Genomic DNA, 15,106 nt, shown 5'->3' with positions numbered 1-15,106 from the left:
AGATTACTATGGTGCAAGGAAAAGTGGGGTCAGACAATAGCAAGGGCTGATGGGAGGTTGAGGGAGGACACTGCAGCTATTTTACACAGGTCTCCCAGTGTCCCTGAGACAACACCCTGCTGGGGAAACAATGGGACAGGAAAAGGGGGGAGGTGAAGAGGTACAGACAAGAAAGACATTCTGTAAGTGGCTAGGTTTGCCACAATGCTCCCCCAGAACCAAGCCGGCATACACAGTCTGATCCCAACGGATCGGCTTGGGGATGTCCGGAGGAGCGCTCACAGATCACTTTTCAAGTTCAGTTTGTCTGGATAACCCGTCGGCGTTGCCATTTTGCTTCCCAGGGCGGTAGTGGATGGTAAAGTCAAAAGGCTGCAGCGCCAAACTCCAGCGCAGCAGCCGGACATTGTCTCCTGACACCCTGTTCAGCCACACCAACGGGTTGTGATCTGTGAGTAAGGAAAAGGGTTGTCTGTACAAATAGGGCTGCAGCTTTTTAAGGGCCCACACCACGGCCAGGCATTCTTTTTCTATGGCGGCGTAGCTTACTTCCCGGGGTAAAAGTTTTCTGCTTAAGTAAGCCACTGGATGCTCGCCGCCATCTTCTCCGACTTGGCTCAGTACTGCCCCCAATCCGAACATAGAAGCGTCTGTGTGGACGAGAAAGCGTTTAGTTGGATCAGGGGCGGAAAGTACAGGTGAATTCACAAGAGCCGTTTTTAGTTGCTGGAATGCCTGCTCACACTCTGGGGTCCAGACTACTATCTTAGGGAGCACAGATTCTCTTTGGCAGCAGTGTACTGCAGCCCGATTGGGTGGAGGAGGACCCTGGTGGTTCCAGTTCTGGCGAGGTCGGTTACGTGGGCAGTCTCTCTTGATGTGCCCCTGTTGGTTGCAGGTGTGGCAGCGGATCGGTGGTCGGGTATTGTACCTAGCAGGGTACGGGTTGTGGCTCGCGGCTGGTCGTGGGTGAGCCAAGGTAGTCACTGCTGGCAGAGGGGTGGTAGATCCAAACGTGGTCCAGTGTGGTGTGCGTTGATCTCGCCTGGTGTCTTGGAACTCGTCAGCTAGCTTGGCTGCCTCTGGTAGGGTACGGGGTTTGCGATCTCGTACCCAATTTTGAAGGTCTGTGGTTAGTCCATTAAAAAACTGCTCCATTACTATTAACTGGAACATCTCTTCCATAGTGGTGACCCGTGCCGCTTCCATCCACCCCTTGGCGGCTCGTTGTAGTCGAGTGGTTATTTCAGTCAACGTTTGTTGCGGAGCTTCACGGTATACCCTCAATATCTTCACTTAAATCCCCTTGTAGCTGAAGAAGCAGGTCAATAACCAAGAGACAATTTCCCCAGTGACTGGACGACACACAGTTTGGGAGTCAACTGACTTTACTAGGCATGCGCACCTGGTTTCAAACTGCCAACAGCCTCATTTACATACAATACATAGATTACTATGGTACAAGGAAAAGTGGGGTCAGACAATAGCAAGGGCTGATGGGAGGTTGAGGGAGGACACTGCAGCTATTTTACACAGGTCTCCCAGTGTCCCTGAGACAACACCCTGCTGGGGAAACAATGGGACAGGAAAAGGTGGGAGGTGAAGAGGTACAGACAAGAAAGACATTCTGTAAGTGGCTAGGTTTGCCACAACGTTGCTCTTCTATCAGCTTGAATCAGTCGGCTCATTCTCCTCTGACCTCTAGCATCCACAAGGCATTTTTGCCCACAGGACTGCCGCATACTGGATGTTTTTCCCTTTTCACACCATTCTTTGTAAACCCTAGAAATGGTTGTGCGTGAAAATCCCAGTAACTGAGCAGATTGTGAAATACTCAGACCGGCCCGTCTGGCACCAACAACCATGCCACGCTCAAAATTGCTTAAATCACCTTTCTTTCCCATTCTGACATTCAGTTTGGAGTTCAGGAGATTGTCTTGACCAGGAGAACCCCCCTAAATGCATTGAAGCAACTGCCATGTGATTGGTTGACTAGATAATTGCATTAATGAGAAATAGAACAGGTGTTCCTAATAATTCTTTAGGTGAGTGTATATTTATCTCATATCTATCTATCTATCTATCTATCTATTTATCTATTTATCTATCTATCTATCTATATATCTCATATCTATCTAGCTCCTATCTATCTATCTATCTATCTATCTATCTATCTATCCATCTATTATATATCTATCTCATATATATCTATCTAATATCTATCTATCTGTTTTTCTCTCTATCTATCTATCTATCTATCTATCTACCTATCTCTCTCTCTCTCTCTCTCTCTCGCTCTCTATCTAAATTAATAATAGACAGGGTTTGTGAACTTGTCCCTAGTGGTTATAACTAAACATTTCCTTTATGACTATACTTTTATCTCTTACTACTTTATCCTTTATTTCCGTTGTGTTTACCAGTCAGCTATGCATGTTTCTATGAATGTCAGAAGGATTAGGCTGATACAAGAGATGGCGGTGTATTTAGTTATAATGTAGAGCTTGTAGAGATGAATACTGTTCTTCTTAATAATTACCATTATTGCACATTTAGAAAGTGACGACACGGCGGACACCACACAGAGCCGCACCATTAATCTCTTGTGTGGGTGCATAGAACATTCATGTAGAATTTTTAATGTCTAATACTTTTATCCTAAGAGCAAACTATTCAACATTTACATAAAAAAAGAAAAAAAAAAGAAAATCAGCCGTACGAAGTTACAATCGTCTTTTTACATTCTGAAGCAGTGGAAAATTGGAAATAAATGATGTACTGTATCTTAATCTCTCTGTATGGGGTATAGAAAGATGCGCGTGTCTTCTGTCTGCAGCTACTGAACTCACAACCTATTGGTCTTGGTTAAAATTATACATCATAGGAAGGGGAGCTTAAGAAGATTTAATCTTCGGGTCTGACTAAAAAAATCTTCAGTCTAAACTGTGAGCGTCTTTTCAGGGAAAAAAATACAAGGACCGAGTTTGTTTTTATTTGAAGGATTTTTTTTAGATAATTTTATCTTTTAGGTTATTTGGGTGTCACATGTCACAGTAATGGTTTTAGAACTCTTATTGGCTATCATAGAGGTCCTTCACCAACACATAGGATCCTTAGCAGTCATCATAGAGGTCCTTCACCAGCACATAGGATCCTTAGCAGCCACCATAGAGGTCCTTCACCAACACATAGGATCCTTAGCAGCCATCATAGAGGTCCTTCACCAACACATAGGATCCTTAGCAGCCACCATAAAGGTCCTTCACCCACATAGGATTCTTACCATAGAGGTCCTTCACCAACACATAGGATCCTTAGCAGCCACCATAGAGGTCCTTCACCAACACATAGGATCCTTACCAGCCACAATAGAGGTCCTTCACAAATACATGGGACCCTTACCAGCCACCATAAGGGTCCTTCGCCAACACAAATGGCCCACAGCCCCTGACTTAGATACTGAAAATTAAAGTGATTGTCTAGCTATACATTTTTTTTATATGTGACTCAAAGTGGATTAAAAATAAAAAAGTAACCATATTCACCCTCAACGACCCCCCACCACTGCCTTTCCGATTCTTACCAGTCCCTGCTGCTCTGTATGCGCACAAAAATACCTGGAAACAACTACTCAGCCAATCATGGGCTGAGGAGGGTCACTGCCTTGGCCAGTAATTGGCTGAGCAGGCATCTCCAAGGATTTCTTAGGACCAGAAAGTGGGGACCAGTAGTAACCGGTAGGTGGGAATGGATTTCTTTTATTTTAACCTCATCAGGACCATCTAAACCATTAACGCATGATTGGTGGGAGTATGATCATTGTTGTAACCCCAACCAATAGAAAAAGAAAAATAAGAGGTCAGGCAGTGGCCTTCACCTGATACATGATATAAATGATGGTTCAACACCTATTAACCCTGTTCAAGTGTATTATTCCTTTGTTGGCTGGTAATCCCATGACCATTAATGCCTTTGGGCCCAAACCACTCTCAATCCAACCCTGGAGAAAAGCATCCATGTATGAAGTCTTTAAAGGGATTCTACGGCCATAATTTAAAAAATGGATAAATATTACTAAGTTGGAAGTTAGAGCAATTAAACAAATGTTGTAATTACGGTATTTTTGCTTTAGTTACAAACATACCGTTTTGTTGTGGAAAGTGCAGCCATATTGGTTGTCACCTCTGTCCAATATCATTTACCACTGACCTGGAATGGCAATCCAATGTAGACTGTAACATAAAATGACATCCTGTGCTATCTACGTAAGTGTCACAGTAGTTATGAGCTTTTGTTTGTGCACTAGGGCCATCAGGATGCTTTTGATTCCTCCCAGGTAGGGGAGTGGAAGACAAAGTTCATGAAAAGCTGACCTTGCCTTATGTTCCACCACAATAATCACAATGTATATGATAACTGTGTACTTACGCTCTGGTTGTGTAGCCAACTTGACTGGCTGTGAGCTCTCTCCGGGCCCCCATTCGTTATAGGCTACAACACGGAAAGAGTAAGTCTCCTCTGGCTTCAGATTGCCCACTGTTAACTGCAAGGCCACCGGCTGTGATGTGTTCAATGCTCGTTCCCTGAGAGGAGAACAAAAACAATATTTTATTACCTTCAAGACACAAAAAGTAAAAATAGAAAAAAAAGAAGGAACAATAAATTATACTATACAAGTAAAAAAAATAATAATTGTGGATCCTGCCAATTGTTTGGAGACCTTTGCCTAAATGGGTAATTAAAAAATACTAGGGCATGAGCAGTGGACAAACACTAGTTCTCTGGAGAAAACTCTCAGTTCTGTGTCAGCTGTATGCAGAGGTACGCAGATCTCAAACTCAGTACGGGCCCCACTGAGTTTTGCAGTACGCGTGCATCAATCACTCCCAGGAAATGCAGTATGCAAAGAGCGATGCCCCAGATTTCTGATGAATTTACTTTTATTTTTTATTATTAAGTGGACACAATTTTAATAGCAAAAAATGTAATTTAAAAAGTCACCCCCGGCCTTATCCACCTTCTATGTCAGTAAAGTGGAACAGGTGCTTCATAAATATGGCTCTCAACCTGACCATCATATTTCTCAATGCCAGACACCTTGCATAAATACATGGAAAAATTTCTGCTTCCTTTCTATTACAAAGCTGTTTTTTTGAAGTCACCACTAGGGGGAGCTCAATGCATAGGAATGTATGCAGTTACAATGAACTGAAATAAAAGCTGTAATAATGTGTTTGCACTGAGCTCTTCCTAGTGGTGACAGCATGAAAATGCAGTGTTTTCACATCAGAAAGAGAGGAAGGAGTTCAGCGCTGGGGCTCATAGCAGTCGCATGGTCTGTCTCCATGGAAGGTATGCCACTGGCCGCATGTGTCCATGCTTTTGCAGTGTTCAGTGTGTAGGCTTCAAGTCTTGGCGGAGGCAGTAGAATAGTCTTGGTTAGGTTTCTTCTCCTCCCATCCTCACTCTTTGCCACTTCATCACTTTATAGATCATTGTATTCATTGTATAAATCTGAATTCAAGCTACCGTTGCAGTTTCATCTGCTACTAGGATATCACCAGTGCCCAACCGATGTACGGCAACTGATTTTTGCAGGAGCGCTCCCCTACTACTCTGTTTGCAACAGGTCCTCTAAGCTCCACCAATTGTCCACATTTCAGTGTTACTTTAATTGAAGGCATGCATACCATAGAGGCTATACTGTATATAGAGCCTTTGGAGACAGGGTGTGCTGCATTGGTTTATTTCATCGGTATACTTATGTACATATGGTCAGTTACACTATGATAAAAAAATGTATTTTGATGGAAGTGTCCTTTTAATTTAATGCAAAACCTACCACCATAATGGGGCTCGTTAGAACTTGCAATGTGGCCTCTTCTTGGCTATGCATATCTACATTCTAGATTCCCTGCCTGAACGTTGTGTTGCCCAGGTATCATCCAGGCCCACAATATTAAAAGGAATGGATTTACGTATCTCCTAATCTTGGATTTACTTTTCTCCTATTATTTTTACCATCCAAGTAGACCATAAAACATGTGCTCCCGTTACTCAAGCCTCCTATTCAGGGACTCGTCTTGCCAACATCTACTCAAGTGAATTAATGAGGAAGGACAAGAAAAGAGTTCTCTGAATAAGAAAGGCACATGGGACTCTTGGAAGTACTCGGTGGTATTTTTAGAATGCTCTGAGACAAGGATATATCTGTTTTATGTAACATTAGATGGAAGCATCACGAGTGCAGACTCCGTAAGACTACAATGTAACATGGGAGAAGAATGTTTTGACTGTCTAAACACGTGTTGATAGCGGATGTCTTACATTTGCCATCGCAAGTGACAGGAACGGGTAAAGAAACCAACGTGTCAGCTCGGATTTGAAAGCTTCTCTGCCTCAATAGAAGATACAACATCCTACTTTTCCATTTACTGCTTGTGATCTCTGTTAGAGAAAACCTGACATAACATGATCTTGCTTATATGAAAAGAACACTTTTTTTGCAAGGTCAACAGGATTTGACTTCTCTTTGAATGCAACCCTGAGGGGTGAGAATTTTTCCAGAGCACCTAAATAAGTCAATATTTTTCAAATCTTTGACTGTGGTCAGAAATGTAAAGTTATTTCTCCTCGACTTTTATATTTGATAAAAATGTATCATTAAAGGGGCTGTTCCAGTTCAGCAACCATTTTTCGAAATGTGGACCCACAATATCCTGCTAGCTGGAACTTCCCCCCCCCCCCCCTCCTAAGTTACCTGTAATCAACCAGCGGATTTGAAGAAGCAATGTGGCATTCAAGAGCATATTTAAGGATTTTATCACCTGCCCAAAGTACCCCAAACACTGCATATTTTAGCCCCATATACTTGTTTTTCATATAAGCACTTTCATTTCCCTGTTCTCAGCATCACTGCATTGAGACATTGTAACCTGAAGAGGGGAGATATACAGGGAGAAGAAATGTTGTGTAGTGCAAGCCCTGAGACTCACTACAAAGCAAAGCATGATTTATTTCAAAACCTAGCAGGAAGCTGATGAAAACAGGAAGTTCTACATGTAAACATCCTGCCAGGATGCACTGATGCTGAGAACAGGGGAAGGAAAGTATATTGGGCAAGAATATTGGTTTCTGCAATGATGGCTGTTGGTGGAATAGTGGACATATTAATTTCTGATATGGTCATCTTTGTTTCTGCAATGGTTGCTGTATTCCATATTCCACTTTCCGTAACAGTAGACATATAGATTTTTTTGACTGGTGGACATATTACTTTTTACAATGATGGGTACTGTGGGGAGACAATCCCTTTAAGTTCAGATGTTTTTTGATTAGAAAGACCATGTAAGACTTCTTCTCTATGATTGGTCTGTCTAAATTGGGAATTTTCTTCCCAGAACTCAGCACTTAAAAGAACTGAAAGTAGAGCAGTGGAGAAAAGGAATGAGTGGTTAGACACTATGGTTTATTGTATTTCTGATCACAATTCAAAAAATACAAGTATTTCGCACAAAAATACAACAAACTGCACTGTGTGAATAAGTCCTAGTATAAATTGTTCAGCAGAAATTCAAGTGCAGAAGAAGATAATGAAGGCCTTCTTAAGGATTCCAGGTGGTTGAGGCTATGGGGCACATGCCCAGTATGCAATCCCTATAACTTGGCTCAGGTGACATTACATTAGGCCATTTAAATGTAAAACATAGAGGTTCCCAATCCTCCAAGAGACATACTTTGCAAAATTATCCTTCAATCCTGCCCATGGCCATCATATCATGGTCTTCATAATCACTTCATTGTCCAGTCGATACAGTCTAAAGTGATGTCTCACCCCTAAAGCTATAATGTTCCATAACAGTTAGTGGACAATACAGCGACAAGGCATTAGATATTTTTTGGGATTTCCTGCATTTGAGGAAATTTAGAACAATCCATTTAAAAGTCGAGAAGTTTTACCACTATAGACATTTATGGCATAATGGGACCCCATCTAAGTGGGATCGCCGCTGCCTTCTCAAACAGCTGAAGCCGGAGGTCCCGGGTGACAGACCCCCACCAATCAGATACTGATGACCTTTCCAGAGGATAGGTCATCAGTATAAAATTCCCCCAAAAAAACTTTAGGGATGGCCATATTGGTTTCTGTAATGGTGGACATTGCAATGATAGCCATGCTGAATTTTTGAAAGATAGATATATTAGTTTCTGCAATAATGGCCATAATGTGTTCTTTAAGGGTGGACCTATTGGTTTCTGCACTGATGAATATATTAGTTTCTACAATGGAGGACTTATCTTTTTGAAAATGGTGTTCATGTTGGCTCTATACTGGTCACCATCTTTTTTTTCTGCAGTGGTGAACATAATGGCTTCTGGAATGGTGGACATATTAATTTCTGATATGGTGGATATGGATATATTTGCTTTAGGTCATATTGGTTTATGCAATGGTGGGCATATTTATTTCATTAATGGTTACCATATTGGTTTCTACAGTGGTAGATATTAGTGTTCAGCGAATCGATCCGAATTTCAGGGGAAATCAGTTTCTCAGCAAAGCCGAATTTCCTTGTGCTTCATGGTAGCTAATTGATTTTCCTTACCTCCTCCATCATTGTCTTGATTGAAGATCTCGCATGAAATCCCATATGCGGTGACCTATGATGTCACCATGCTGGCCAATGTGATGATGTTATCACGGGCAGCATGAGATTTTCTGCTAGATCAAGATGGCGGCGGCCGGCCCGTTGCGATCAAATGGATTGAATTTTTATTTTATTTTATTTTACATTATGTTATTACTGCCAGATGCCACAATCAACTATGAGGGTTACAATGACGAGGGGCAGTGCAATCGCCACTCACTGTCATTGCACCCACTACTTACAAAGAAATGAGATTCGTGACGAAATAATTCATCAAGAAGCAATTTTTTTGTAAAATTTGGCAAAGCAGCCAAATCAAATTTTCCAATACTTCGCTCATGACTACTTAGTTTCTGCAATGGTGGCTATATTGGGTTCAGTAACAGTGGACATATTGATTTTGTAACTATGGACATACCAGTTGTCTAACAAAGCAAAACTTACATGAATAAGGGAAAACTTCTACACTTGACTGTAACTTACAGCCTTCTCATCTCTACTTTGTTCACCCATGTCTGCTTAAAGCCTACGCTTCACGTCTGGCTCTGCAACGGAAGAATAGGAGGCGTTACAGTAACGAACACCTCACTATGGGACGCACATGTAACGCACAATGCACCAGCATGGGATCTGCCTACCGCAGCTTAAGGCTACGCTATCATTTTCTCCCTTAGTCTATAATTCACTGGATATGTAGTGAGAAGAGGTCCTGCTGAAATCTTCCACTCCAACAGAGACAGATTGAAGGTTTTGTTCCTGGAAACTCCAAATGCAGAGTCTTCATTATAGCGGAGCCTGTAGATCATCTCACATACGTGTACAATGTAATTACACCGCTCCAGTACAACTGCTAATGATGGTAAGATATGTCAGACACCTAATTAGCTGTTTCAAGGTGGCAGAGACCCGATTACCGGTATGTTTCTCTCCGTGAACTGGAAGAAGCAGAATAACAAATCATTTTATGCCAGGATTTGATGTTAAGGTCTATTCATTTGTAAATCCCCTTTACTTGCAGCGTTCCTTCTTTATGTAGCTGATCACAGAGGGTACAACGCATGCAATGAAGGTAAATCACCAGTAGTAGTGTTGAGTGAATCGAAGCCAAACAAATCGACTTCAATCTCAGTTTCAGGAAAAATTCGATTTGCCGCAATTTCCATTTCCTGCAATGGCGACAAAATACCCAAAAAACATACTCACCTCATCCATTTGTTCGCGGAAAAGCCGTCACAGTTATCTCAATTGAAGATACAGTGTAAAATCTCACGTGGGGTGACGTGTCATGTCATCATGCCACCGCACTGGCCAGGCACAGTGACGTCATCAGTGATGACGTGACTGCTCCCGTCCAGCGTGATGACATCATCATGTCACCGCGCAAAATTTTGTGCGGTGTCTTCAATCAAGATGGCTCTTCGTTGCAGCACATTTACAATCGCAGTGTGGCCATGAAGAAGCCTCTACTCCGTAAAAGTTTGCAAAAAAAAGCACCTAACGGATTTTCAGACTGTAAGAAACAAGATTCTTTGGTCTGATGAAACCAAGAAAGAATTTTTTGGCCTAACATGTTTGGAGGAAACCAGGCACTGCTCATCACCTGCCCAATACCATCCCTACAGTGAAGCATGGTGATGATAGCATCATGTTGTGGAGTACAGATAGACTGATCAGTTATGAGGGAAAGCTGAATAGAGATAACCTGATCCAGAGCTCTAGGCCTCAGGTCTGAAGGTTCACCTTCCAACAACAAGACAATGACCCCAAGCACACAGTCAAGACAACACAGGAGAGGCTTAGGGACAACTCTGTGAATTTCCTTAAGTGGCCCAGCCAGAACCCTGACTTGTACCCAATCTCTGGAGAGACCTGAAAATGGCCATCCCCAATGGTTCTCATTCAACCTGACAGAGCTTGGTAAGAACTGTAGAAAATCCCAAAATCCAGGTGTGGAGACCTTGTGGCATAATCCCCAAGAAGACTGTAGGCTGTAATCGCTGCCAAAGGGGCTTCAAGTCCTGAGTAAAGGGTCTGAATACTTATGTCAATGCAAGATTTTAGTTTTTCTTTTTCAATAAATTATCAAAAATTTCAAACTTTCTGCTCTCACTTTCTCATTATTGGGGACTGAGTGCAGAATGATGGTGACAAATTTGATCTTTTATTTATTTATTTTAGCACATGGCAACAACATAACAAAATTGTGCAAAAAGTCAAAGGGTCTGAAGACATTTTCCGAATGCATTGTATCTATCTAATCTATCTCATATCTATCTATCTATCTATCTATCTCATATCTCATATCTATCTATCTATCTATCTATCTATCTATCTATCTATCTATCTATCTATCTATCTATCTATCTATCCATCTAATCAAATCAATTTAAAATCAAATAAGCTTTATTGGCAGGACTAAATACATTTTAGCATTGCCAAAGCAAGTGGGAAATATTTGGGTAGGGTTGGGGAATGGGGAAAATCCAGGGTGGGGATATAGGAGTCCACGGTATATCAGGCATCTCTCAGTCCATGGCAGGCAGTAATATATTGTGCTGCTGTGGCCGCTGTGTTCTCCTCTTCCCCCAGCAGTATGGAGAGTCTCTCTTCCTCCTCCATGGAGGTGAAGTCTGGGCAGAGATCAGACAGTCTCCTGAAGTGAGAATTCCTCACTGCTCAGTGTTTGGGGCACCACAGCAGGAAATGAGCCTCATCCACCACGCCCTCCTGGTCGCACTGCTGGCACAATCTGCTCTCTTTCGGCATGTACCTCTGTTGGTGACGCCCGGAATCGATGAGCAGGCTGTGGGCGCTCAGTCTGTACCGGCTCAAGAGCTGTCAGTCTCTGGGGTTGGAGAGTTTCTCCAGATATGGGGCCAGTTTGTACTCCCTCTGCAGGCTCTGGTATACTGTCAGCTTCTGTGATGTTCGTATGTCGCTCCTCCAGATGCTGATATACTCCTCTTTGCCCTTGTGTATCGTCCTCTGGATTTCCCCCTTTACCAGGCTGTACTGGTTGGTGGCTTGGGCAGGCTGGGTTTGGGTGACTTGTTGTTGGGTGCTTCATCTTTCTGGGGCTTCTTGGTGTAGCAAGGCTTTGTGATGGTAGGATTGGGGACTTCTGCTATGCAGATGGGCTCTGAATGATAGCGCCTCTTCTGGATGTAAAGTGGGAATCTGCCCAGTTCTGCTCGACAGGCGCTGTTTTAGGTGCTCCTGTGGACCTGGAGAAGGTTTTTGCAGAGTTTTAGGTGGAATAGTTCTGTTTGCCCATAGTCCTACTTTGCCCAGTCTGGGTATGTGTCTGGGCCCCAGACTTCGCTGCCATGAAGGAGGATTGGGGCGATGATGGTGTCAAGGATTTTAAGCCAGACGGTCACTGGTGCCTTGAGATGATATAGACGCCTTCTGATGGCATAGAAGGTTTTGTTCACCTTGTCTTTCAGTGTTCCCATGGCTTTCTTAAAATGCCCTGATTGGCTGATTTCTAGGTCCAGGTAGGTGTAGCTGTCGGTTTCTGAAAGCAGACAGTTGTTTAGCAGAACCGGCTGCTTTCCGGTTTCTTTTCTGGAACACCATGATGTTGGTTTTCTTTGGATTGATGGGCAGTGCCCACGTGTTACTGAACTTCTCCAGGATTTTCAGATTATCTTGGAGACCTTTCTCAGTTGGCGATAGTAGCAAAAGATCATCTACATAAAAGAGAAATTTCACCTCGGTGTCATGGGGGGTGAGACCAGGTGCTGAGGAAGACTTCAGAGCCACAGCCAGCTCATTGATATAGATGTTAAGCAGGGTTGGACTGAGGCTGCAGCCCTGTCTGACTCCTCGGTTCTGCCGGAAATAAGCCGTTCTCCTCCCATTTACCTTCACGCTGCATCTGTTCTCAGTGCAAGAGCTTCTGATGACATCATTCGTTTTTCCTCCTATTCCACTTTCGAGAAGTTTCAGGAATAGGTCCGGGAGCCACACTGAGTCAAAGGCCTTCTTAAAGTCCACAAAGCGGGCATAGATCTTTCCATGCTTTGTATTGTGGACCTATTTAATTGTCTCCTATCTATCATCTATATATCTGATATCTATCTATCTATCTATCTATCTATCTAACTAAAGAAGATCTGAAATATATAATTGGAGCCCAGCTTGAAGTGGACGGTAAATCATCTGTGTAGTGGTTAATGTATTTCATCCTCAAATGAACATACAGAAATAATAGCTGTTCTTTAGCATCTGTGCATATTTCCTCAATTAATTTAGTGTTAGACATAAAAGGATTGACCTGTAATTTTTCAAGCTGACATCAGTTTAAGCTGTGCAAACCAAAATAATGCATGTGCCCAGTAATACATTGTAGCATTACCATATTTTTCATTGTCGGCACAATGAATAATTAATATTTTTGGCCTGCTTAACTGCTTATGTCAAGTAAAGCCCTATTAACTGATTATATGAATGGTTTAATGCAGGGAGTAGAAAAATGTCACCGGAGTCTCCGCTTTCCCTACCTGATATAAACTTCCTGACACGTATTTATTGGAGGGTAGAAATAAATGGGGCAATATAAAATATTCTGTAAGCGGGCCACAACTTCCAACAGCAGCCATTTCTAATCAGTGATTTACAAAGGGTTTGCCTGGTATTATGTTCGGAATGTTAATGCAGTATTCCTATATATAATGAGCTCGCTCTTCAACTTCTGTTTATTGGGAGGGGTTGTCTGGCCGTAAAACTCATTTCCAAATACCCCATTAGTCCATCCTCAGTTCAGATAGTGCAGTCCCATGTTCAGAGAGCGACTATCTTTCTGGAGGACCCGGAATATCCATGTGTTACACAGATTTCATTCATTTTCATAGGCATTGTGTAATTCTTCATTTTGCCCTGGGGTGGCACTGTTGCGGAATTCAACACATGTTACTCATTCCTTCCTGCGATCAGTGGTTCATAAATGTGCAATCACTTCTTAAAAAGGAGGTTATCCCATGAATATTGTAAAAAATAAAAATCAGACATCATACAGGATATGACAATCTCTTTCTAAAAATAAGCTAGACCCAGCCCTGTACCTCCCATGGATCCAGAGATCTCCACATTCATTGCTCTGCTAGATTTATATCAAGCTGGCAGCTGAAGGGGAGTGTCCTTTCTGCTGCAGTGTAGGGGGCGTGTCCATGCTCTGCCTATCACAGCTCAGGAGGCAATTTAATGATGGAACTGAGCATGTGCGGCCATCTCAGTGAGGACAAAGAAATAAGAAAAAGAACAAATAGCAGGTGGCGCTGTACAGAGAGATTTTATATAATAACTTCGGGACTATACACAATTTTTAATGACATGCAATTACAAAAGTATTCAGATCCAGGTGCTGGTTTGAATATTTTTATATTTTTTTGATAAATTTGTTCCATTTTTGTTTCTTTTTGCAAAGGACTGCAAATGAAACCTCTGCAGCATCATATCTATAACCCTGCAAAGCTAAAAGCATCTGTCCGCAGGGTCAACCCTATTAAACCAGCCATAATGCCTGGTAGGTCTGACCCTGCTGATCAAAAACATACCGTTCGTTTCCCTGATCTGTTGCTGTGTTTAGGAGAAGGTGGTGTTTTTATAAATATGCAAATCAGGTAGGACTGACCTTTAATTAAATAAAAGCATAACTTTCTTTGCTGATCCATTTCTACATAAATAAATGTTTTTATATGCAAATGAGAGCTTAAGTGCACTGAGGGCAGGCCCTATCTATTTGGTGCCCCTTACCTCCTCCACTCTGCAGTGCTGCACCCTTCACCTTAATGCATGGCCCTTTCAATCAAGTGGGGAGGAAACTGTGCAGGGAAGTAGACTGGAGGCGCTAAAGCCTGCCCTTAGTGCACTTAAGCTCTAATTTGTATATATATAAAAAAAAAAACATTAATTTATGCAGAAACTGATTGGGGAAGAAAGGTATGTTTTTATTTAGAGCAGGGTTATTCATTATGGCTGTGTTTGATAAGGTTGATCCTGCTGATAGATGCCCTTTAAATGAAGTTAGCTCTGTTATCACTGTAGGGTCCTGGAGACATCAGCAATGAATGATTTTGCCAGGGAAGGTCATGTTAGCTCACTGTTGCCCCTGCAGGAGAAATGTGGCATTACATGGTTCCCAGTCACCTACTTTGCCCTTCTTGCTGATAGGACACACAACCTATCACTCCTTCTATGGACTCTCTCTGATACTGCAATGTACAAGTGAACAGAGTTGGCGTGCAATACGAGATATGGCCACGAACGAAAGTGGTGCTGTTTTCAAATCCTTGACAATCCCTTTAAGGGTGCATTCACACGTGTGTATATTGCATTCCACAAAATGTGGATCCTCAAAAAATACTGATGATGCGTTCGCGTTGCATTCGTTTTTTTTTTTTTGTGAATCCATTGTAACAATGCCTAATCTTGACTGCAAAACGCACAAGAATAGG

At 42.3% G+C, this 15,106-nt stretch overlaps 1 protein-coding gene across 1 annotated transcript in view; it reads right to left on the bottom strand.

Moving 5' to 3' along the window:
• Positions 1 to 15,106, bottom strand: part of DCC (DCC netrin 1 receptor) — a 507,302-nt gene that overhangs the window by 234,191 nt on the left and 258,005 nt on the right. Inside the window, exon 11 of the mRNA XM_040419605.1 lies at positions 4,429 to 4,583. Within this exon, the coding sequence (XP_040275539.1) occupies positions 4,429 to 4,583 (155 nt within the window). The remainder of the gene's footprint in view (positions 1 to 4,428; positions 4,584 to 15,106) is intronic.

Source organism: Bufo bufo, chromosome 2, assembly GCF_905171765.1.
Source record: "Bufo bufo chromosome 2, aBufBuf1.1, whole genome shotgun sequence".
Taxonomy (NCBI): Eukaryota; Metazoa; Chordata; class Amphibia; order Anura; family Bufonidae; genus Bufo; species Bufo bufo.
The sequence above is the reverse complement of the archived record's forward strand: the minus strand, read 5'-3'. Positions and strand labels throughout refer to the sequence as shown.